This window comes from Anopheles coluzzii, chromosome 3 (genome assembly GCF_943734685.1).
Source record: "Anopheles coluzzii chromosome 3, AcolN3, whole genome shotgun sequence".
Lineage (NCBI taxonomy): Eukaryota > Metazoa > Arthropoda > Insecta > Diptera > Culicidae > Anopheles > Anopheles coluzzii.
In genome coordinates this window covers 34620200-34644902 of record NC_064671.1, presented here as the reverse complement: position 1 = coordinate 34644902, position 24703 = coordinate 34620200, and the positions used below count along the sequence as shown (strand labels likewise).

Sequence of the window (24703 nt, the reverse complement as noted above, 5' to 3'; positions counted from 1 at the left end):
CGACGGTGGCCACCAACGGAGACCATTGTCGTCCTGTTTTACATATTTCCCTCATCTTCCTCCTCCATCCAAAGCCCACGAGGAGGAAACAGGACAAGCACGGCACTCCTTTCGATTGCAAACATTCACTGGAATCGTTGTAGGCTTATACACCTTTTTTTGCTATCGCTACGATAGGGTAGCGCTTTTCACCCAGCCTAATAGAGTGTCCTTTTGTGTACGGGAGTGTGGAGTGGATTGCTGCTCTTTTTGTTCTCGCCCCTTGTGCGCTTGTTCGCTGCACGATGCAAACGAGTGCTGGCGTAGTGGAGTTACACTATTAGGCAGCTCCCGGACACTCGACATGTTAGGGATAATTGGAAAAAGCACACACACACAGGTACTACAGTGCAAGGGAAATGGTTTAAACCGCACACCGGACACCGTGCACTGGGAAGGAAGGAAAATTGCCACGACAGGAGGTAGCATCATCCACAAGCGTCCGGACACAGGTCCGATAGCTTACCAGCGAGTTAGTTAGCCTTTCCTTCCTATTCATGTTTAATTGCACTTTGTTTGGCATATGAAAACGCTGCAGTACCACCATTCTGCATTGTTACACGTTCCTATAAGCCCCCGTGGTCCTCCAGTTTGTGTCTGTTCTGAGTACGAGTGCTTCCCCATTTTTGCATAAGCACAGTGGCTTCCTATTACTGAATGTTGAGCTATTTTATCATGGGACTGGCGAGCTTTTTTTTTGCTCTATCTGGGTAGCAAAAAGTGCACATGTCATTGCGCCATATGATGATGCAAACGGTTTGATAAGCGGGCAATTCAAACGAATGTTTGCCGACGTCTGGCTATCTGTGCCGAAATTTTACCCACTCACTTTTGTGCAATAAATTGTGCCGGTCGGCTGAAATTGCACACACACGCCAACCTGCAGGTCTTATTGCTGGATGCTAATTTTGCTAAATCTGAGATATTTCTGGTTTTTCTAGGCCACCAAAATTATAACTCCAGACATCTAAAGTGGTACTATAAAGGTGTTAGACAGGTTTTTTTTTATTCTTCGTGCGAGTAATTTATTGTGACGTGGTTATATAGGACATGACCAAGCGCGTTATTCGTTATCAAGTGTTATACAAACGATTATTTGGGAGGCTCTCGCCCGCTTATTCGTTTCGTGTGCATCAAGCTCGGATGAGGGAACTTCATTAAAAAGTTAAGAAAAGCCTTCTCTTAATCAATAATGAATGGAGCTTTGCATACTTTTGGGCGAAATCAAGCCCACATCGCCCAAATGTAGGCAATGTGCACATCAATTTTATCTTATTACGCATTAAAATCCCTTTAGACAGTCTTAACAACCTGCACTTAGTCTGAGAGAGTGCTTCTCACTCAAAAAACAAACATATCGCGCTGTTCTTTTCCCCAGACGGTACACAGTCACACCGCCAACGTGTCCTCTGGATCGAAACAAATGGCCACTACGTGTGCTGTATTTTCCGCAATATTTATCGTGCCAACACTATGTCACCGGACTTATTGAGCAGGCAATGCTCATGTCAAAATTGGGAAACGCTTCCCAAAACGAACGAAAGACTACCAACTGCCAACGGACGTGCAAGCAATCACGCAAAATCTGTCCACCTGGAGAGAGCGAGAGAGAGAGAGAGAGAGAGAGAGAGAGAGAGAGATTCCACTGTCTCAAACAGTTCGCATCATAAATCATTCCCAATCAGTGCTAGGTACTCCTAGAGGGAATTTTGCGCTGCACAGTCGTCGTCCTCGGAACATTCTCCGGTTCTGAGTATTGTTCGTCCACAACAAAGCAAAGCAGGATAGATGGAGCTAATAAAACCTATTGAAGAGCCTGAACGTTGGCGGTAGAAGCTCGCGCCCCTGTGCGAATGTTTTCGACAACCGAAATCAAGCGTAAACAAATTTGGGACATACATTTTGCATAAACAGCCGGCCGCTCGTCACGTGCTTCGTTGCCAAAGCGCTTTTGGCACCTATAACAAGAGGCGCTTTTTGTTTTCGTTTTTACCGCGCGGACGTGAACGGGCGGTAAGTGGGTAAGTTTCGGAAGATGGGTTTTTGTTGAATGTCCTCTTGTTTGGCGAATTTTGCTGCTTTTGCTTTTGCTGCGTTCGTATTATGCCAATACGACGATCAATAATGCTTCTTGCGTACCACCCAGACATTGCTATTCCATCAGAATGTTTTCTCTTGGTTGAGGCTTGGCCTACAATCTCAGCTCAGATTTGCCGGTGTTCTTTCTGCTGACGGACAGGCATTCTTGGGCCCCCTTTCTATCGGCATCGAAATTCTCCCTATCAGCAAAGTTATGCAATCGTTCGATTGAACATTAGGCCACCAAGGCATCGCCGAGCGCAAGAAGAGACGCCGATAAGGATAAAATATGTTCTTTGATCAAGTTTATGTCGGAGCAGGAGCTTGCTTATCCTTCTTCCAATTTTTCTCCAGCTGATACAAACCACATGCCCAACTTCCGCTTTACACTTCCAAGTGCCGACCGCCAAGGTTTCGGTTTGATTATCACAAGGATGACCTTCAGCATGCCACCGCAGACCACCATCGGACCACCAGGTCGGTCACAAAACACCACAGACAAGGGCAAAGCCTGAAGAGCAGAGAGAGAGAGAGGAAAAAGCCCACATACTGAGCCCTTCACTTCCAGCTCCATTAGTTCCTGCCAGACTTGGTGGCGCATTCGCTTTTCCTTCCGAACCCATTATCATTTCGCCCGCTCTCGCGCGGTTCTGGCAAATGGATTATGCTCACGGAATGAGTCTTCCTTTCAAGTAAGGAAGCATTTTTTTTTGTTCTTGACTACCCTCCCTTTCCCTGTTTACTTTTACTTGCTTGCCCGCTTGCCCTTTCCCTTTGGGTTGGGCTCATTTTTTAACTCATTCCAATGCTTCCGCCATTGTGGTAGCGATAAAAACAGAACACAGCGTACAGGCCGCACAGCCGTCCTTGTGCCACAACATTACAGCATTGTCTGTAAAGGGCACAGGTCAGCTCACCAAGTCCGTGTGTGTGTGTGTAGAGCCCTCTATATAAAGCATGTAATGAATATCGGTCAACTCTCTGTCTCTATTAATTATTCACCGTCACCACGAATCGCCAACCGAACGGCAGGGCGGCTGCCACACGGCTGACCCTGTGCCGTTACTGGAAACGCGCTTTGTGGGCTTTGTTCGAGTGACCCAGCCGACTCCGGTTTTGCTCGACCGGTGGAAGAAAATTCTATTTTTTTTTTGTTCTCCTTCCTGCACATTCGATGAGTTGCTGAAAATGCTTCGGCAGGTGCGCACACGAAAGGTGTAAATTTAATTTTCCAAAACCTTCCTTCCATTTTTCCTTTGCTTCTTTGTTCCACCGCTGCATCACCGCTTGGCGTCGACCACATTAATAAGCATTATGCTCGGGTTACCGGGGGTATGTAATCCCCAACACCCGGCCTGGTTCCGCTTTGTTTGCACGCTCGGGCAAAAATCATGCTCACACCAGACACCGCTTACAACACTTTCGGCTCGGGTGCCGCTCACATATTTATGATTCATACCGTATTAATAACGAGCCTGGCGGGAGCCAGCACGGCGTTTGGCTCCAGGTATTTGGCGTTGTGTGGCACGAATGGCACGTGCCCAAAACGGCGAAAATGGAGAATCACAAAAATTTCATCACTCACCACCGCCAACACCACCATGCGTCTCCATCGGGGTTCGTGCCTTGCCGCTCTTTCTGTCATGCCTTTCACACACACCCCGAACCTGGCGGGGTGTTGATGAATAAACAAATAATCTTTACCGAAAATCCTGCAGGATATGAGGTACGCCAGCAGACTCAAGAGTAAAAGAGCACCCAATTTGGTGTGAGAATGGCGCGTGCTGATAAAATTAGCTTTGTTTATTTTCACGCCCGCTAAATTAAAGAAATCCGGTAGCCCGAAATGAACCAAAGAAAAGCTTGCCCGTTTGGCTCAACAAGTCTTTTTCGGCAGGTGTCGGTGAAATACTGTGCCCCCCATATCACTCAACGAACGATTTACACCGCACGCAAAGCTGTGGCGCTCTGCCGAGCCGTAGGCGACGAGCATTGCCCGTAAGGGGTTCAACGTTAAGGGCAAAGTTTAATGATTTGCATCTGTGGTGCTGGTACCCAGTGCCCCCCGAAGAAGAAGGGCGAGAAAGTGGGCGAGCGCAAAAAAAACAAGCGCCTGAACGAATGTACACGAACCTGGCATGACGACGGTGCAGAAATGATGCAGGAAGTGAATTATTCAAATTGCTCTAATTGGTGGAAATGTACAATCAGCTCTCTCGCTTGAAAGGGATTTTTTTTTGCTTCGTTCATTCGATCACACCACGACACGTGGAATGACGTGGGCGCAGGGAAAAAAAAGCAGATTAACAACACAAAAAATATAGAGAAGCAACTTCATCAATTCAAAATGTCATACCTTTTAAATACCGAAGTCATTAAAACGAAATGGCACTTAAACACGCATCCGTCAAGAGGCCAATCAGCCTGATTTTTTTCTTTCTTCCTCTTCTCAAATTACGATTAAACATGTGGCACCCTTTTTTCCGTGGCTTTGCCACACATCGGACACACCATATTAATTTCAATTTTCCTTTTAACACCAAGCTGTTGTTGTTTGTAACGGTCGGCTTTAGCTACAAAACGGTACTCGGGGACGAGAATTTAATTACATATTAAAGCAAACTCAAACAAAACACTAATAAACACAGCAGAAACTTGTAAGTAGATTCTTGTTTCGCTGGCGCGGACAGCCGGGGAGGAGGCATGCTAAGCATGCATGAAATTGTAATCGTGTATCGATTTATTAGCTTATAGAACAAAATAGAACAGTCCTATCACATCATGTGACGTCTGTGGAGTTTGGAGTGTCGGGTTTTTGTTTTTGTTTTGTTTTGTGTTGCCGCCTTGAGTTCGACTGGTCTTCACTGACAAGGGCTGCGAGAGAATATGTATATATCGATCTCGCAGGAAGCTCAAAAAACAACGTCAAACGCAGACACGCAGACAGAGTGACTCCTGAAGCGTCATAAAACAAACTTTGACGCGTTTCGTTGTTGAACACAAATGGAGGAAACAAAAAAAACGAAACAAAGGGAAACGTATACATTTTTTAAGCAGCCTTCCGATGTACTCCAGCACGCATGGCATTAAAGGGTGTTCCGTGAAGAGCTAGATGGAATGTGAGGCAGACAGATAATTTTAGCTTATAAAACTAAAGGCCCTGTAGTACATTTGGTACTTGAAATTTAGCTAAAATTTACTTGAAACAATGGATAACAAAAAGACTATTCAGACAAAGCGTGTACGCATTTCAACTTGCGAAAACTTAACTGAGCTGTTAGGTATTCTGTAACATGATCAAGCTTCCAATCAGGAACGTTGGCGTAGTAGCATTAAAACATCAGAAACAATCCAAAATCTGATAAGAGAGTTCTTAAAATAAAGCCAACACGTTTCAAGTGATTTATGACCATTAAACATTCTAGACTTTTGTTGAAATGGACATTGAATAGTTGAAGTTAGGAAAGGACCCAAGCAATAAATAATCATTCAACAGGAATGTCCTTGCATTTTCTATGCAAAAAAAGTACCAAAATTAGTATAAACTCATAACCAAACGTGTATTTTTTCTGTAGGGGAAGGTAGATAAAGAAGGACGCTGCGGGTAAGATGGACACTTCTCATAAATGCCTGAAAAGGGTAATTTTCGAACAATTCAACAATGCAGCATCCAAACTTAAGGTAAAACAACATTTTTGGCAGAATATATGTACAATTGGTTTAATCCACGAACAAAATAAAATTTTAATCGAGCGCACCCTTGTAGATCTGACTACTGCGGATTTTAAGCTCTGTAACGTGTCTTGTTTATGTTTTCGGAAGTTTTATTACATGAATGAATTGTCGTAATTATAAAGCAAAAAACTGGAGAAAGAACGAGAATGAAATCGTTAAAAAAAATCTAGTTTTCTGGTATTTTAAACATCCTGACACCTAAGCGGGAAAGACGGACACCTAGTCACAGGGAAAGATGGACACCGAATTTGTTGCCTTATTTTACTTCTTATATCAATTGGTGATGAATAGATTTAATCAAATACCTTAAACAAGAGTATTTGGAAGATATAAATCATCCAGCAATTAGAGAAAGCATGGAAATATACGAGCAACGGCACACCAGTCAAAATAGCAGCCATTTGTTATGCTATTACTCGCTCGACGCTGATGAAGCGCTTTACGAAATCCAATATCTTGTCACGATTTGGACAATTTTAAGCAAAAAAAAAAAAGATGAGGCATTGACATCGTTCTAGAATAGATGAGAGATTCTATGGAATTACAAATATCAAAAAGTTGAATTAACATGTCCATAAAAAAATACTGGGGTCGTGGTCTTTTCTGGAGCAATGTCATCTGTTTGTGTGCGATATTTCAATAATGCTTTAGATTCTGCATTATTCAAGGTGTTATCAGCGGCGCTTACAATTCCTAAATTAACGTAGAAAGCAATGGTATATGTTAAAATACTATAAACCTCTTAAATTTCCAACGTTTTCTATAGGTGTCCATCTTACCCTTAAAAAAAACCATGTTTTAATTCATAAAAAAAACACAAAATCGATAGAAACATAAAAGTTTCAATACATTTTCTGATAAAAAATGAGTGTTAGAGAATTTATGCTCATTTTCATGATCATAACATTTATACATCCCTAGATTTTCACCATGTTCCTTTACGTGTCCGTCTTTACCTACCTTCCCCTAAATTATGATCAACTCAATTTACCATTGAACCACCCTGTGATGAGCGACACACTAAATGTTGTGCTTAATATTCGTTTACGCGTTTTCGTCATTTGTCAATATCCATTATGGCCTTTGTTGGGAACTTTATTTATTTCCCCAATTTTTCCCCCTAACATTCCATCGCTCAAGCCGTATTTTGCCTAATTTAATGTCCGCTCCAGTTTGTCCAGGCAATGTTATTGTTGTTTTTTTGCTGCAATCGCTTACTCCGTTGCTGATCGAGTGCTGATTTCCCATTTCGAAGGGCTAAGAAGCCCGCGCGTCTAGCCACGATGGCGACTTGTTTTATGGGCATTGGGTTGCAGCATTCCAGGTTTTTTCCTTCTTTCTTCTCGCTTCTCTCGCAAACTCGTTTTGTTTATTTGCCGGTCAACTCATCTGTGTGTAGGCAATAAAAAGCTTTATTTTTCTTCTTCCTGCGCACAAGGATGTGACGCTCTGCTCGCTCTGATCGGTCAAACCAACGCTTGGATTGAAAGGGAAAAGAAGGTTAAAGGTTCATTTCTGTTTCGCAAATGAGAAGCAAAAAAGCAAAAACAAAGGCACACAAACGCAACACACACAAAAAAACCTCCCGCCCAAAACTATTCGATTTATATGCATTAGATAAGATACGTTATTAGCTCTTTAGTTTACGAGCACAAATACCAACAGCAAGCAAAAAATAAAATAAAAAAGCACACACAAGAGCGCAGGACGAACGAAACCACACCGCCTGAAGTTCCCCATGATCCTCTGGCTCGTCTCAACCGACACCACACAACCACAAAAGGGCCATTTGACGCCTCGAGGGACCCGATACATATTCACGAAACCCACCCGAACGGCTTGCTGTGTGCCCCATCATCCCTGTACCATGTACCCTTAGCCACGCTCACTCACTCACTCATAATCTTGCCCTTGTGCTGCGGTATGCAAAAACGACCGAACGCCCCAACGTGCCGAGCCCCGTACCGTACCGTACCGGCTGATGACGATGATGGGTAGAGAGTGTATTTATGCAAATTGTAGGAAGGACGCTTAATTAAGCATCGAGTTTCATAACCCGGGTCCGCTCATAATGGGACCTCTCACTGTCAGCTCACTCTCGGGGACGGGGACTACGGTGGGGTTATATACCGAGAGTTAACGGCCAGTCCCGCCATAATCAAATGTGCATACGTAAAGTGCGGCGGAAAGACACTGTTATCCTTTTTAATGTGTGCCCGCGCGCTTCGGTTCGATTGCGATGCGATGGCAGAATAATATAATTTGTGTGCAGCATTATTCTATCGCAGACGCAGCCCAAAAGCCTTTCCGCATTGCAGTGGGCGAACAGTTTTTTATCATGCAAACAGGGGGGGGGGCGCGGAGAGGGAGATGATTACATTCCACGCGTGATAGCACACTTGACATTATGTAAACACCGAATGCCTATTTTCCGATGCTAATAGAAGAAGCGCTCCTGCTGCTCGTTATCTGCCGTCGTTTCGTGGCATGATGCCACTCGAGCTCGGCGTGTGTTTGTGTTATGAAACAATCAAATATTTATTCGACTTACCCACTGTCACACTGTGTCTGTGTCACTGTTTCGCAAGTAGCTGTAAATAAATGATACACTTAAGGGTGAAAAATGAAAAACACAGGAAGCATCACGATAAGCATTTCACGAACGGTGTACCACTTTTGTACGCCGAAGCTTCTTGTTGGCCGAGTTCGACCTTCAAAGTTCGATTGATTTTGTTGCATACATAGACACACACACGCACACCTGAAAACTGCACACAAAACTCCCACTATCAGCCCGGTACAGTTTGCCGCATTTTCCCAACCACGATCCATGTTTCTTTTTGCTGTTCAAATTCATGCCGGCATGAAACGGCTGGCCAAATGCAGCAATTCCTTCCTATGTTTTTTTTGGGGTTTGTGTGGAATACCGGTTGGACCTGGCAGACCTTTCCACCACGGTGCGGTAAAAGTCTTCCAATACGCTTCGATTGGCAGTCAACCAAAAGCATCTGCCGCTTGCAACCAGCACGCCACTGCAGCGAGCGAGAGGGAGATTAGTTGCACTGAAAACGGTGCGCGTTCGTGTGGGTCGGGCCGCTCAAATCCCGGCTCAGAATCGAATCGACGCTTGAAACGTTTTGTAAAATATTCAAACATACCTCGCCGGAGATTTGCCTTGTGTGTGTGTGCGTGATGGTACAGATGTTTTTTTCCGAAACATGATGGCACACACGGAAAAAATGAAAAACACAACCATCTACAGCCAAGTCTTTTCGCCAATTCTGTGTGCCGCAGAAAGCCACGTAACATGGCATAACTGGAACGTTTATGGTTCAGTCTTTTTGTTGTCTCCCTTTCGAATTTGCTGGCTGACTTTTCCACTGATCACCATCCAATCACGTCTGCCAGCCATTGAGAAAAGCTTGACACGAAGCCCCCGGATGGTTGAACGCTGAAACATTCGTGGAAATGTACTGTTTCATTGGGAATTTTGGGCCGGCTGCCAAAATGCACACCTCCCCTTGCACCAGGGAGCCGTCTTGAACCGCGTTTGCTCAACACCCTATCGACACCATCGATCAGTGTGGGCCTGTGTGTTGTGTGGGCTGTTTAGCCGGGAGTTTAAGCTACATACGTAAGCAGTACGTACAGCAATTGGGTGGAATAATTGAGATTTTACGAGCAGCAACATTACCGCAAGACATGTGCAAGTGGCGCAGCTATGCAATTGGATTGCAGTTTTGAAGGAGGTGTTAACAACGACGATTTTAATTTGTATTTGGCATCAACAACTCGTAAAATACGGCTTGATACCGATATTTTGACAGCTTAAATGTCAACGCCAATGAAGGTGCGTAACTCGTACTTTTTGACGCTTCTATCTGGTGACATTGCCGTAAAAAACAGTCCGTCCAAAATTTGGAAAACATACAACAACATACAGTAGAACGTCGATTATCCGGCGACGGATTAACCGGCGGGTGGCTTAACCGTGCGCTTAAATCTGACAGCTTTGCAAACGTGGCGAACATTTAAAGCAATAGTCAAGTTCGTAAACATTATTTTTGTGCAGCTACCTTGTGTCTAGTGCTATTTTCGAACTTCATTTTTGTTCATGAATAGTTGTTAAACCTACTTAAACCAGTTAGTTGATGATGAAAATTATATTCTAATATTGATTAATCGAATGAATTATAGTAAATTGTTACAGTGAATAACAGAGAATTTTATAACTTTTATATGAATTTGACATTCATTCCGTGGATATCGAATAACCGGCAACCGTCGGGTCCCGAGCTGCCTGGATAATCGACGTTTTACTGTAATAGGGAACAACATTGGGATTCTTTGGAATTAGCTTTTCATATCAAATAAGCTTTAAAATTCGCTAATACTCCACTTACTTTAAATGGAGGTAATGTAGTACATCTTAAACAAAACGGCCTTTTTGAATCGTTTCTCCTGAATAAAAGAAAAAAAATTACATCTTTGAGAACCACCACCCACCATGGGTTCAAGGAAGGAGATATATTAATTCTTAGTGCCACAACGACCTACGCGGTCCTGCCAGCCTATGCAGGTTTTTGAGACTTATTATTAGTACCACGCTTGCTGGAAAGTCATTCCTTGGCTACGGGGGGACGGTCTATATGAGACTTGAACCCATGACGGACATGTTATTGTGTCCTTAGAGTTAATGACCGTACTACGGGACCGTCACAAGGAAAGACTAATATAATAAATGAAATTGGATATAATATGCAATTAATAACTAATAAGTTCTCGTTGAATGCACTGAAAAAATATATTTATTATTTCAAATCGCACACTTTGATCTATTAGTACATTTCCCTATTCTTTTTGTGTTATCGTGCATTCTGGATTTTGAATTTATTTCCATTTTTTTTGCTTACCATAAGTAATTAACTTACTTATTGATTTATTTAAATTTTAATTTATGTAAATTTGGATTTTTTTATGTTAATTTAATTTGGATTTGTTTATTTATGTAAATTTAGACAAAAACATATACATATGGTAGAGTACTAATATAGTCTAAGGATTAATTTATCCTTCAATTCATTAATAAAGAATGTTGTAGTTTTTATGGAGCAAATTTCTATCAAAACGCAAATAGCAAAGGAAATGGAACAAAACTAGCAAAAACAAATAATATTAAAACATTTACTTTACTCTATAGCACTGCTCTCGAAATGTGTAGAATAAAACCCACTCCAGTTTGCCCTCCAAAACCCCAAAGCAAAAGCAAACAATCGCCAACAATAAAGTAAATGTGATCGATATTTAATCTACCGAACACCCTCTCCAGCCAAATACCGCACTACCCACGTGTCCAACGCCGTACTGCGAACTGTCTTCGTGAAAATCCGCCGTCAATCAAGCAGGATTTGTGGCAAAAACCACCTTCCCTCCCGCGATTGTGTGTGTGATGGGGCGAAAGCGAATGAAAATCTGATTGAAATTAATCATACCAAAACCCCCCGGGCACTGGCGTGCCACTCACCGTCACCGGCGCGCTGTATGGCTTCCAGCTGTGGACGAATTAAACACCTCCCGCAGTAGTTGGTGGTGGTTGGTTGCAACCGTTCTCAACGATTGCCATTCGCTGGATTCGGCACTGCATTTCACCCGGGTGCATCCTTGACACATCGCCGATGGGGCCAACAATCCCAGGTTGCATTGAAGCAGAGCGTTAGCGCCGTTAGCGCACACCGACCGTACCCCGTTTTGCTATCGAGAGTTGCAGTGCCGCTGCTGCTACTGCTACCTTGTGACCTCCAAACAAACGTTGCACCCGGGCAGGTCGGCATGGATGTCTATTTGGAAAATGTGCGACCGGTTACTGTGCTCGCTACTTTGCCGTGTTTTCTTCGCCTCAGTTCTCTTTCTCCCTTTCCCCGGTGAAACGATGTAACTACGATCGCTGCGAATGCACGAAATGAATTCGCCTTGGCAGAACTTATTTTAAGCCACACACACAGGTTCTAGATCCCTATCTCTCCCTTTGCGGCGTTGCTTTGTAGCTGCCGTGTGGCCGAATTTTTTTTCCGTCATAAAACCACCGACCGATGCTGACGAAGGTATTTTTGATGCTTTGCGTGAGTTCAGCGAAACATGCAAGCTGGGAAGTTTGCAGCAAGTATTCTAGGTCTTTTTTTTCGTAACATCTTGAATGTGAAACCTCCATTAGCTTTTGTTCGAATGGTGAAATGTGGTTTTCATCGATTAGCAGCCCGTTGAGTGATCAGCTCAGTTACGAGACACTTGTTGGTGTGCTCGACCGGTTTCCGGAAGCATCCACGGTGTCTCATAAATCGATGTCCATTACTGCCATCGCTGCCAAACTATGTCTCCTCTTTCCTCTACCGAACCATTGGAGAACGGCTCCAAAAACTCCTCTGAGCTTGTTGCGTGACTAATGTGAATGCATGAAGGTGTGTCCCCCCGATCGGGGAGTAAGGAGGTCCCCGGAGAGCTGCTCAGTTCCCAAATTTAAGTCCCTGTACACACCGGCTCATGTTGGCTGTGGTTCAAAATTGTGGTTCAAGATGCTCACTCGACAACGGCGCTCAAAAGCTAATGCCTTGTATACCCTTGACATTGACAACTGAACTCCAGCAGAAATGGCGTTTGCGCTTCTCCAACCAAAAGCGTCGCTAATTGTACGACGGGCTTGGATGAAAACTAATAAACACGTGGCGGCAAACCATTAACGCGAGTTGTCAGGCATTCGGCAGCAGGTGATATTTGCAGTTTTTGGGAGTTTTTTTTTCTACTCCTAATATCAAAATTCCGCGCGCTTCATTTCGCAATTCAACACGTATCCCGGGCCCGGTCGGGCGGGCGTGACTAACGATGTAAACGATTGCTTATAAAACATTCCCATCGGCACGCAACCCTTTTGCTGAATGGCATGTCGTGAAATGGGAAGCTTTTTTTCATTTCTTCACAATCGAGGGGGCAAATGATCTAGATTTCATTCCAAAGCACACTTCTACAAAAGGAAAATATGTGTGTGTCGTCAAGTCACGAAGTCACGACATGCTCAAAACGTCTCCCGATCCCGGCTTTACTCTATATCCATCGCATGTCTTTCATTTGAATGCAGAGAATTAGGAGCGTGGCTGGAGCAAAAAACCACCTGCCCAGAAAAGGAAATCAAATTTCCTTACCGGCACCTAAACGCCGGGTTTTGCTTTTTGTGCATGAGCCGTTTAGTACCAAACGCGCAAAAAAAGCATGAGCAAAAAGACAACTACACCACCAACGCGGGAAAATGCTGATGATGGGGCAAGTTTAATTAAAAAGTTTTTGTTTTCACCGTAACCTTCGACATCCGGGTTTTAGTAGCAGGGAGATGGGCAGGAGAACGAGGAAGACATCTGCAATCAAATTGCGCTTCTGTGTATCCACCACCACCAGTAGTAGTGGCACGCTTAACATGCAGAACACAAATTTAATAATGAAAGCTATTGCAAAACATTCAACTTTACGTGCGCTTTCTTTAATTTTACTCTCTATAGCGCAGCTCTCGCTCTCTTTCTCTCTATAAAAAGAAGTTTATTTAATAAAGAAAAGGAATCCTTCAAACAATCCCACAACAACTTTCACAATAGAGCGAAATCAGAAACTGCTGCTACTCTGCTGTCTGCCGTCCGTATCAGACCATTCAGCTTCAGCCCGCCAGTACCATTCCATTAATATGTTATGTTGTGGCCGTGGCCGAGGAAACGTTACTCCTTTCTCTGTTGCTTCCTTTCTTCGTGAAAAATGTTATCTTTTTTACCGCGGGGGTAGTAAATAACGGGCCGACGAGACTTCAACCAGTTCAATCACTCCCACTTGGAAGGTTCCTGCTGATCAACCGACTCTTTGTATCGATGAACCAACCCACCGCATTACACTCTCCCAGGGGGGGGGGGGATGGGATCTTCCCCACTCTAAATGATAACCTTTTGCCCTTAACTATTCCCTTCGGCCAACCATTAAGCAAAGCCCTGTAAACTGTTTGATGGTTCGGGTTGGGGTCCTAAATTGCCGCCCCGGGGGCGATGGTGAAATGAAGGAAAACCTGATCGGAAATTTGAAACCATTTCCAAGAAAAGCCACTCGGACTCGGCCAGTGCCACCGACAGCGCATCGATCCGGCTCCCATCCAATCGGAACGAGAAAGCTTCAAGTGTGTTTCGACACGATTCGAACCTTCGCTCGTAGCAAATCGATCGGAACCGGAATTTGATATGGCAGAACAGACCCTTTTTTTGTTGCTGCATCAATAGAGAGGGAAGGAGAGACGTGTGGCAAAGTACATTGTACACACGCTTCGGTTCCGAGTGTCCTTGGCATGCCCAATACCCCGTAGCAAAACGGCTCACCATATGGTTTTGAAATAATAGTTTACTAACATTACCATTTCGGCAACGTGCTCATACAATGGCCACGTGCGCACAGGCCCATTATTGCAACTTAGTTTCACAATAAAACCGTTTCACCACTCACGCCACCGCCCGAATACTTCAACCCAGGATCCCCCAAGCGTCACATTACTGGGTGTGGAGTGTTTGGTGTGCCATTTCAATTCATATTTTACGATTTTTATGCATCTAATACGTGTGCGCGATAGTGATGTACTCCCTGGAGCACACCCACGAATCCGATCCGACTCCGATTACTGTTAGTCCGATTCCAACTTCGGAAAATCGGAATCACAAATTCCGCCTAGAGTCGTAGTCGTATGTCAAGTCATCCGGAGTCGGAGTCATCCGAAGTCTGAGTCATCCGGAGTTTCGACTCCGGACGACTCCGAATCCGGACGACTGCGACTCTGAACGACTCTAATTCCGGATGACTTTGACTCCAACTGCGGATGACTCCGACTCCGGATGACTCAGACTCCGGATGACTCCTTACAAAGCTCGTCAGATCTTCCTTCGAAAGTTGGTCCCGAAATTTTTGGAGTTGGATCAGAGACGACTCCGGATTTTTGTCAGATTTACCCATCACTAGTGCGCAGCGCTAACCGCGGGAAACAACCTACACGGAAGCACTCCACCGCGACATAAACAATCGCTCAATTTTTGGACCCAGCCGGCCATTAATATTACTCTCTGTACGTGTGGCAGAGTGTGTGTGTTTCTGTGTGTGTGTTGGAAGCAATAAAAATAAAATTAAATTTTATTCACCTTCCTGCTTCGCCAGTCGTGGAACCCATTCGCCGGACACCAGTGCATTGCGCTGCATTTGCAAACGAGCATGCAATTCGCGGCACCAGGTCCACCCACCCCGCCGAGGAAACGGCTTCATTTGCGTAAATTAAATTTCGTAATGCCCATAAAACACGCATTCCTCGGGTGTGTATGCAATCGGTCCCGTGGGAATGTATGCAAGGCAACACATTGTGTGCACTTGCTGTGTGAATGTTTGGCCTCGCGCACGCACTTCCGACATCGTGATGTTGTGGTACACGAGCGATACAGCGGTATCGATACAACACAGCTGCCCCTCTACAAATGTAGAGCGTCCACCTACGCACCGTACGAAACACGCAAAGCACGAAATGGCTCGAAATATCGTGTGGCATGCCAGCACGTCCTATATTTCTATTGAGCTTAATGCCATTCGTTTTGGGGTTTATTGTGCCACGGCACGGTCGGCATGAAACAGAATGAAGCAATTCCCGCCTGCGTGGAGCTTAAAAGGGCATACGTGCTACGCGGACTGCATACTGTAAGGCGTGTTTTGGCTCTATGGATGCAAATGGGGTTGCATCTAGCGCGCCTTAACGACTCCATTTCACATTTTGGGCCATCTTGAAGTGTTTTGCTCGATAAATAACACATTCCAAATTCCTAATGCAGTGCCATTTGTCATCCTTTTGCAGGTATCTCTACACTCTCGAGCTGTGGAGATCCAGAGCGCCTACCGGAGCTACCGCCGGGTGATGAACAGCGTCTTCAGCGAGCTGCCTTGACTCTACAACAGAAACTAATACTTCGCGAGTGGCTTAAGGAGCACCGGCTGCAGCATCATTATTCCAGGTAAGCCGGCCAGCACGCTGCAAATGTCTATTTGTGGTCAACAAACACAAACATCTTGATTGCTTTCCAGATTGGTTGCCATCGAGGTTACGGCACTGGAAGATGTGTACTGGCTGGAAGATTCCCGCGCCAGCCAAATCCTCGGCAAGGATTGGCCGATCTGGTCGAGCGCGCGCCAAAAACTGCCAACCTCCAAAGCCAACCTGGAAGCCTTAAAAGCCGACCTGTGGTCCACGGTGGTCAAGTCCAGCCAGCACCAGGATGCCTGGACCTGGGGCGGCATGCTCGTCGTCTCGGTGTCCGTCGCCGGGCTGGTCACGCTGGCCGCCATGACGCAACCGTCCCTCGCACCGGAAGCACGCCATTCGCTCCTGCAGTACGTCACCGGCAAGTATTTGCTTCCCGCGAACTGCAAGGTGCACTGGGACTGGACCGAACCGGCCCGGGTCGGCGGCACGATGTGCTTTACCGTCCGGTTCCATCAGCGCAACGGCCAGGCCTATCCCATCTGTGATACGGATCAGTTTTTCGTGGAGGTGACCGAAGGTACGCGCAAGATCGTCACGATCAGCGAGCTCGGCTCGCCGACCGATCCGAACAACGCGAATATTGCGCGGGTCAAGTTTACCGTGCGCACCGCCGGCCAGTACAAAATCTCGGTCTTGATCGGGTCTAGTCATATCGCGGGCAGTCCGTTTACGAAAACGTTCGCCCCTGGACCGATGGATGCGCGTCGGTCGCGTCTGATCAGACCCGCCAGTACGGTTGTGTGCTGTGCCGGTGCACCAACCTTCCTGCATATTGAGCCGCGGGACGAGCACGGCAACACGTGCCAGTTTGAGGCGGACTGTGACCCGATCAAGGGCTACAGCATCGACATCTTCGATCTCTACGGTAACCATAGTGATAAGTTTGGCAGTGCGGTAACGTTCTCGTACGATAAGGTGAATGCGCGCATCAGCCTGACCGCTCTGTTCCCGGAGCCGGTGTGCCTGCGGGCGGTGGTCGCGTACGAGACGCAACCGATCCCGAACGGGGACTTTGACATTATTGTGCTGAGCAGCAGTGATACGACGCTGGTGCATAAGAATATTGCCTCCCGCAAGCACAACATCTGTTACGAGGCGAAGCTGTTCAGCATTTATGGGCAGCAGCGATGGACCAAACCGCGCAAGGTGTTGTGCTATGTGGGGCCGAAGCAGGTCACCATCAAGGAGATGATCCTGAAAATCATTCCCAAGCGTATAGCGACGTTCCGGCTCTGTCCTTCCACTAAAGTATGTCGGATGTTTTATTTTTTTGGGAACTTAGGTCCTAGTGTGAATTAACGCTTCTCTTTATGATTACAGTTCCACTTTCTTCCACCATCAACCATTCAAATGAACAACGGGCACGGTGCCATCTTCATCATTGACGATGGCTGTCAGCCGAAGATTGAGCTGGCGTCCAAGGAGCGCAACGTCATCGCGGCCACCTTCACCCACTTCCTGCTGAAGAACATTGGAGGATCGGAAACGTTCAAAGACAAGCAAGACTTCTTCTACCACGAAGTGCGACTTGTACGCCATCCCATACAGGCAGAACTTGCGTGCTTATGTTAGTGTTTTCTTGCTTTTTTGACTCTGTCCCATTCACAGGTGCGCAAGTTCCATTCCAACTACTACCACGAGAAGCTATCGCTGAAGGTGCAGCGCGACAAGATCCTGGAGTCGAGCATGAAGGCGACGAAGAACTTTTCCGTGTCCGATTGGTGCGGCAACTTTGAGGTTACATTCCAGGGCGAGCAAGGTATACTGCAGCAAGAAGAGATCTTGAATTTCCGATTCCTTATCCAACTCGATCGTTTGTTCCTCTCCTTCCAGGCATTGATTGGGGCGGGCTGAGACGCGAATGGTTCGAGCTGGTCTGCAGTGCCCTATTTGACCCCCGTGGCGGTCTGTTCTGTACATTCCACGACAAGCGGCAGGCCCTGGTACATCCGAACCCGAACCGGCCGCCCCATCTGAAGCTGAAGCACTTCGAATTTGCAGGCAAGGTCGTCGGCAAGTGTCTGTATGAGTCGGCACTCGGTGGCACCTACCGGCAGCTCGTAAGAGCACGCTTTTCTCGCTCCTTTTTGGCACAGCTGATTGGGCTGCGAGTACACTACAAGTACTTCGAGCAGGACGATCCCGATCTGTACCTGTCGAAGATCAAGTACATCTTGGAGACGGATCTGGATACGAGTGAAAATCTGGAGCTGTACTTCGTGGAGGAGATGTACGACCAGAGTGGTCAGCTGCAGAAGACGGTCGAGCTGATTCCGAACGGAGCTAAGGTGCGGGTTACAAACGCAACCAAGAACCAATATTTGGACGCGTTGGCCCAGCAGCGTCTTTGTAATAACGTCCGAGAAGAGATCGACAGCTTCCTGAAGGGATTGAACGGTATCATTCCAGATAATTTGTTGAGCATTTTCGACGAGAATGAGTTGGAGGTAGGTTTAAGCGTTACAGTTAATCGTTTAGTGTTTCAGAATGTTATCCAAATAACTCTGTTTATTTCTGCTGTTTAGTTGCTACTCTGTGGTACCGGCGAGTACTCGATCGCTGACTTCCGGGCGAATCACATCATCAACGGAGGTTCGGCCGAGTTCCGCCGCGTTCTTGGTTGGTTTTGGGCGGCCGTCGGTAACTTTTCGCAAACCGAAATGGCGCGTCTACTTCAGTTCACCACTGGCTGCTCCCAGCTACCTCCTGGAGGCTTTCAGGTAATGCACCCTTCGTGTTTTTTGAAGCGATAGTAATTTAAAAACAACCTTCTTTTTTTAATTGTTTCAGGAACTGAATCCTAGGTTTCAAATTACTGCAGCTCCTACCTTTGGTAATCTTCCAACGGCTCACACTTGGTATGATAGTTTCAGAAGTCCTCCAAAGTCTAGCAAGATCATTGATCTCATTTCACCTTCCTTTCCAGTTTCAACCAACTTTGCCTGCCCGACTACGAAAGCTACGAGCAGTTTGAGAAGGCACTCATGTTTGCCATCAGCGAGGGCACCGAAGGTTTTGGCATGGTCTAACTGGTGGACGCGTGGTTTGCAAAAGAGTTGCAGTACACCGGAAACTGGCACCGCTATAATCCGCTTTCTCTTAGGTGCCAAATACTCCCCGATGCAGTTGTGTTGTGTTTTGCGCCCCTGTTTCTCTATCTATCACTCTCTTCTACTAATAATACTACTACATTCCTTCACCGTATTGTACCCGTTTAGTGAACAGAGCTTCAGATCATCTCGCTTCGACAACAATCCCATACGGTTCTGTGCCAAATTCGTACTCCTAGTTGCATTTACGCGATGGTCAGATAGTGCGTTGCGTCCCTCGTTGCCTTTTGGGGAAATTGGAATGGGGGAAGTTTTGGAAAAAGATACCAGAGACACACCTGGTTAGGGCATCAAGCTCCCTCCGTTCAGTAGCGTTCGTTTTTTGTAACGATTCTAGTGCATACAGATAACCACATCCACACGCATCAACCGGTGTGCGCTTCCAGTAGGGGCCTCGTTGCAAAAAAAAAAGTGTACTGTACAATACGTATCCGTTCGATGCTTATGCTGTACGCTTAGTCGTTGCGTTGAGTGCAATAGTGTAGCCGAAGCGTGTAGCACATAGTTTGGGAAGAGTCGTCGGCCACTTCATTCCATACCTAGCGTCTGCGTCACAAGTATTGTTCTAGCGATCATTCAACCCCAAATAATCCCAAAAATATAGCCTCCAAAACCACAACCTTCACACTCTGTTCGTCGGCTGGTCGATCTGCAACTGGAATGCAAGTAAAACATGCTGAGATTCTGTGATACTTAAGAAAAGCAAATCGCAACTCCAATGGAACCTTACTCCGGGTACCGAACCAAAACTATTACAAACAAAACTCCCGTAAAATTCTAATATTTAGAAAATGTAAATCCTCTGCACTTGCGAGGATCGAAAACGAGTGCAGATTCAAAACACACATACAAAGTTATCCAAAGACAGAAGACGAAAGCATCCACAGAAAAGGCGAAAAGTTAATTTGCCCATTTTAGAATATCAATTCCAGTTAATTCCACAGTGAGAGCAGAGATATCAAAATGCAGACTAAATACCTAAAGCTAATCATACAAATTGTCAAACACATTTGTTTACCAACCTGTCGAAGAAGGACTCCGCGTTGGAGTCTTGCCCAGGTCGGGATGAGGTCGGTAGAGCGGAAGAACATTAGACCACATACAAAGCTTTTAATTCGAGTTCAAAATTTAGCTGTTAAATATATAACCTATGTAAACCAAATGGAAACCAATAACCTATATAAAGTAAAGGCACACAGCATAAACAAATTGGAAGAAAGACACACAAAATCACAAGTAGGGCCTATAATAGAGTAACAAAGTCGAGCCAATGTAGGACCGATCGATGGGAACATTTTCGAACGATCTTTTGTGTTACCATATTGGGGGGAAAACATGTCAGGAGCAGCAACAAACAAAAACTTTACAAATTCATCGTGTAAAAGAGCGGAAAATAGGAATGCTCTTATTTAAAGCAACAAGCAACAACCCTTCTATCCATTGCGATGATGGTCAAAACGTGATCGGAAGTGAGATTTTCAAATTACGGATCGATAACGGTCGATTGTTTGTAATAATAATAACAATAAAAAAACAACTCCAACACCAGTGCAGCATGCAGCCAAGCAGCTCGCGCATCCAAAACCCCAACATTTTGCCACCGGTGCGCTTAGCCATTTGCGGGCGTTTGTGGGAGGAGGACGAAAGAAGCAGACGGGAGGGTGTGGATGTAGGGCGAAGTTTTGTCCGGGCGATTGAGATGGGCGTGTTTTGCATGACTTTTGTTCTGGGTTTTTTCGAGCGACGACCGTCTCGGGTTTTGTCATCACTAGTAAGCAATAAAGTAGAGATATTTGTGCGCTAGATGTGTAGAAAGTGTTGCGAGGATGGGAAAGGGAAGAAGCAACAGCAAATAAACCATATTAGATGAAAGCAGTCTCTTAGGTGTCACTCGCAGGAACAGAAGAAAACCAATTGTCATCAGCAATGGAGAAAACAACAACAAAACACTGTTTCGCATAATGAAGTGCAATAAATATTAGTGCATAATCGAACGGATTAGGAACCAAGGTTTTAAGTTGTTGATGTTTTGTTTGTACCGACGTCGATAATATCACCTGTGAAATTTATGCACGATTTATAATGTGATCTATTTGCCCTAATTTGGTTTTTTTTTAATTTAAACCTTTGTTCATCATTCGTTTCAACAATAATTTGTTGCATGAATCCCAAGGGCTTCTATTTGGCGTAACGTCTTACGATGACATGCCGGCCTGTACAGGCTTTCGAGACTTAATTCATTACCACGAAGCCGGATAGTCAATCCTTGCTACGGGGCGATGGTCCATTCTAGGCTTGAACCCATGACGGGCATGTTATTGAGTCGTTCGAGTTGACGACTGTACCACGGAACCGCCCCAACGGCTACAAATAGTATAAATTTCAAATTTGAAAATGCTTGTGAAACTTTTCAACATCTCTTGAAATATTTCAACGAATTTAAAGATCTCTTTCAGCAAGCAGGGTTGTACAACTTAATAAGCTTATTGAAAACGAAATGTATGAAATAACTAATATTTTTCAACATAATTCTGTAAGGACACATAAAAACGAAATTGAATGGAGATTAACAGAATGAATCAAATTGACGATGTTTAAATTAACCACCAAAAGTAAAAAAAAACCATAAATAAATTAGTGATTTATATGTTATTCAGCTGATGATGTTAATGACGACTGACAGAGTCTTTCAGCCATTGATGAATTATTACGCTTCTAATCCAACCAGTTTAATGGTTTCAAATATTAAAATGATTAGTAGCTTTAAAAATACTTCTCTTTTGCTTTATTTATCTTTATTATATCAGTACTACAATCATTATATGATACGATCGCAAGTAGCTGCATAAAATTCCTGCTTTTTTAAAATGGGCTTGACTATAAGTGAATTATTGGTTCCTCTTAGCAGGATAGTCGCTCCTATGCTAGCAATGCCACACAGAGCTTGAATACAAGAAGAGCATATTGTTGAGGCCAGCGAGTTGACGACTTTATGAGTCATTTTCATAGCCTGTTCGAACCGAATGTGTTACTTATCCGCTCGTTTAGAGTTCAATCCATCTATTCCTAAAACCATCGGAATATTCCTCGACTGCTAACTTTTAGTCTTCAAGTTTCAACTATAATTATTTGTTTCAACAACACAATATGATAAAAGTTTAGTCAATATGATGCTAACTAACTTAAGCGTTTGAAATTGATAAAATAGGACAATAAAATACTAGAGCACTAGTTTGCTTTTTAAAACGATCTCATTCACTAAGAAACTCCTAGAAACTCAACGAAGTGGAATCATAGATTTGTTCGGATAAAACATTACACAATGCTAATTCACTGTACCTGCAAATGCACTTTGTCGGTGGAAATTGTTTCCACGAATTTTGCTCGTTTTCCTGCCCAGTTGTGCATCGTTGTGTGCGCGAAGCATAACTCTCTCATTCACAAACAATCAAATAAATCACCAAATTCTGCGAAACATACAAACAGCTTTATGCTATGGAAACGGGGCCACAAAATCCCTGGCCCGGGGAAATCCCAATCTCCAGCCAGCCTCAAGTTCAATGTCGGTCGTCCGGGTTAAAGAGGGGCGTACAGGACACGCGATTATTCTATGTAAAATCAATAACGCTCCAAGCCACATCCCAGCCCTGGACCTGGACCGGCAACTACCCAACAGCCAGTTCGCGGAATTTCAACATCCTTTTCGGTGCCAAAAATCCGTTCAAAGACTGGTGTGCAAGTGTTGGAAGTTTGTTCTCAGAAAATCCTTTTTTTTAAGGGGGGGGGGGGGGAAAACTACAACGCCAATTTTACATGCATACTTTGCATTCGGCCTGTGAAGTTGAAAGACATCACCAGCAATTTTCCCATCAAACCAAACACACCAGGATGCATAATCAACCCACGCGCATTCCACGCCACATTCTTTCGTCCTAATGATTTAAGCATGACAAGAAATCGATTGAAAAATGTGTTCCTAATTACCGGTAAAGCCGGGCCGAGCCCTCCCGCAAACACTCCCCTACGCGAAGGAAATCTCACTTTCCTTCCAAACGGTCGGAAAAGCTTGACTGGATTCACGTGAATCAGCAAGAACGATGGCGGCGGTTAGTCAGAACACCAATTCCTAGAACTCAGTACTAAAGGATTATGTACTCGCGTACCTCGCGCGTAGCTTCAGGTTTCTTCTCCGCCACGTGCCGTACATTTCCCGCGCAAGAGCACACACACACTCACTGCTGTACGCACACACACCTGCTTACGGTACGTGCGTATATAGTGCTTTCATTTTCACAGTGTGGAAAACATGAATGAAGCGTATGTGTTAGTGCTGCCCGGTTGCCGGTTGCTTTGCGCATTTTTTACCGGGCAGGAAAGTGAAAAACAATCGCGCCAAAGAAACACGCCGCCGAATGAGCAGCCAATCAGCGAGCAGAATGATGTCATCGTTCCGCTCAGGTCAAAATCACCTTAAAGCTGAACAGTGTTTAGAAAGGACTGCAGGAAGGAAAGAAGGTGGCGAAAAGATTCTCGAACGAATATACTATCAGCTTTAAGATGGATCCTTTGGATGATGAGTCATCGCAGGCAGCATAATCAAATGCCATCCCAAAAAAAACAGAGCTTTCCATTGTGGGAGTTGAAACGGAATTCCGGAGCTACATAAATTCTCACGCAAAGCATATGGATGTGTTCAGTATGTTAAACACTAACTGTACTACCTGTACTGCCACTATTGAGTTGGCAGTGGTACTAAGGTGAGCGACTTGTGGGCACCTCACGCATTTATTAAAATTCTAGGACCCGATGACTCCTTACCCAAGCACTAGGGGTCATCCAGGCGAGACGTTTCGGCGCGTTAGGTACTCCCACGACGCCAACGTATCCTGGATCGCTGAACTGTGTATGACTAATAAAGGACCTTTCACTAGTGATGCGTTGAAAGCGAATGGATGGACGTTCTGTTCTACTTCATATCACTCTGTATTACTCATATTGTTACATATTAAGTAGCAGGCCCAATAGCAGAGTGTTCCATTTCTGTGGTTTTGGTCCTCGTTTTTTGTTTGTTTGCCAACCCCATACAGCCTTTCACTCTTTGGCAGTAAATTGACCTATTGCGATTGGATGAATCATCGCTATCAAGTAAATGCTGTCAAGTCCACCGTCACCCCATCCTCAACCCAAGTGACTCATTTGTGCAGGGATGCTCCGATACAGCCATCATAAAATGGATCTAGTTACACTCCATTTCAGTTTCAGGGGTCAGATCAGTTGATGCATTACTTCGCGTTGATAGCACTGACAAATTATTCTCCATTGCATGGTACATGTTTTGGCTGTTTGGCGTAACCATTCCACTCAAACGGTACATAAATGTAAATAAAAACCAATAAAAACAAATAAACTATTATACCATCTCGCACGCGTTGGCCACTCATTATTTGGCGGCTTCTTTGCGTTTCCGTTCGTTTCCCAGACCGGCGTCTCAATTACCCCCACTCGAACCTAATTGACCCGGTTCGGCACGGTCAAAGGGAACGGTCGTGGGATGGGAGAAGTCATCGATACGGACAATCACAACGAGTCTACCCAGCCCCTGGGTCTGGGTTTTCCGGATCGAGCCCCGTACCACGAATTCCCGAAACAGGTA

General features: G+C 45.0%; 1 protein-coding gene across 5 annotated transcripts in view; it reads left to right on the top strand.

The window, feature by feature from the left end:
* The window catches only part of LOC120955547 (apoptosis-resistant E3 ubiquitin protein ligase 1), a 31459-nt gene extending 10399 nt beyond the window's left edge, over nt 1-21060 (top strand). For 3 of the 5 annotated variants that reach the window (XM_040376512.2, XM_040376517.2, XM_040376514.2), the window contains 8 exons: nt 15755-15911; nt 15982-17188; nt 17261-17470; nt 17549-17699; nt 17774-18387; nt 18466-18660; nt 18731-18798; nt 18867-21060. In XM_040376512.2, coding sequence (XP_040232446.1) covers nt 15755-15911; nt 15982-17188; nt 17261-17470; nt 17549-17699; nt 17774-18387; nt 18466-18660; nt 18731-18798; nt 18867-18969 — 2705 coding nt within the window. In that variant the 3' untranslated portion in view covers nt 18970-21060. The remainder of the gene's footprint in view (nt 1-15754; nt 15912-15981; nt 17189-17260; nt 17471-17548; nt 17700-17773; nt 18388-18465; nt 18661-18730; nt 18799-18866) is intronic. The other 2 variants (XM_040376513.2, XM_040376518.2) reach the window with 1 other exon arrangement.
* Nucleotides 21061-24703: the final 3643 nt, after the last annotated feature.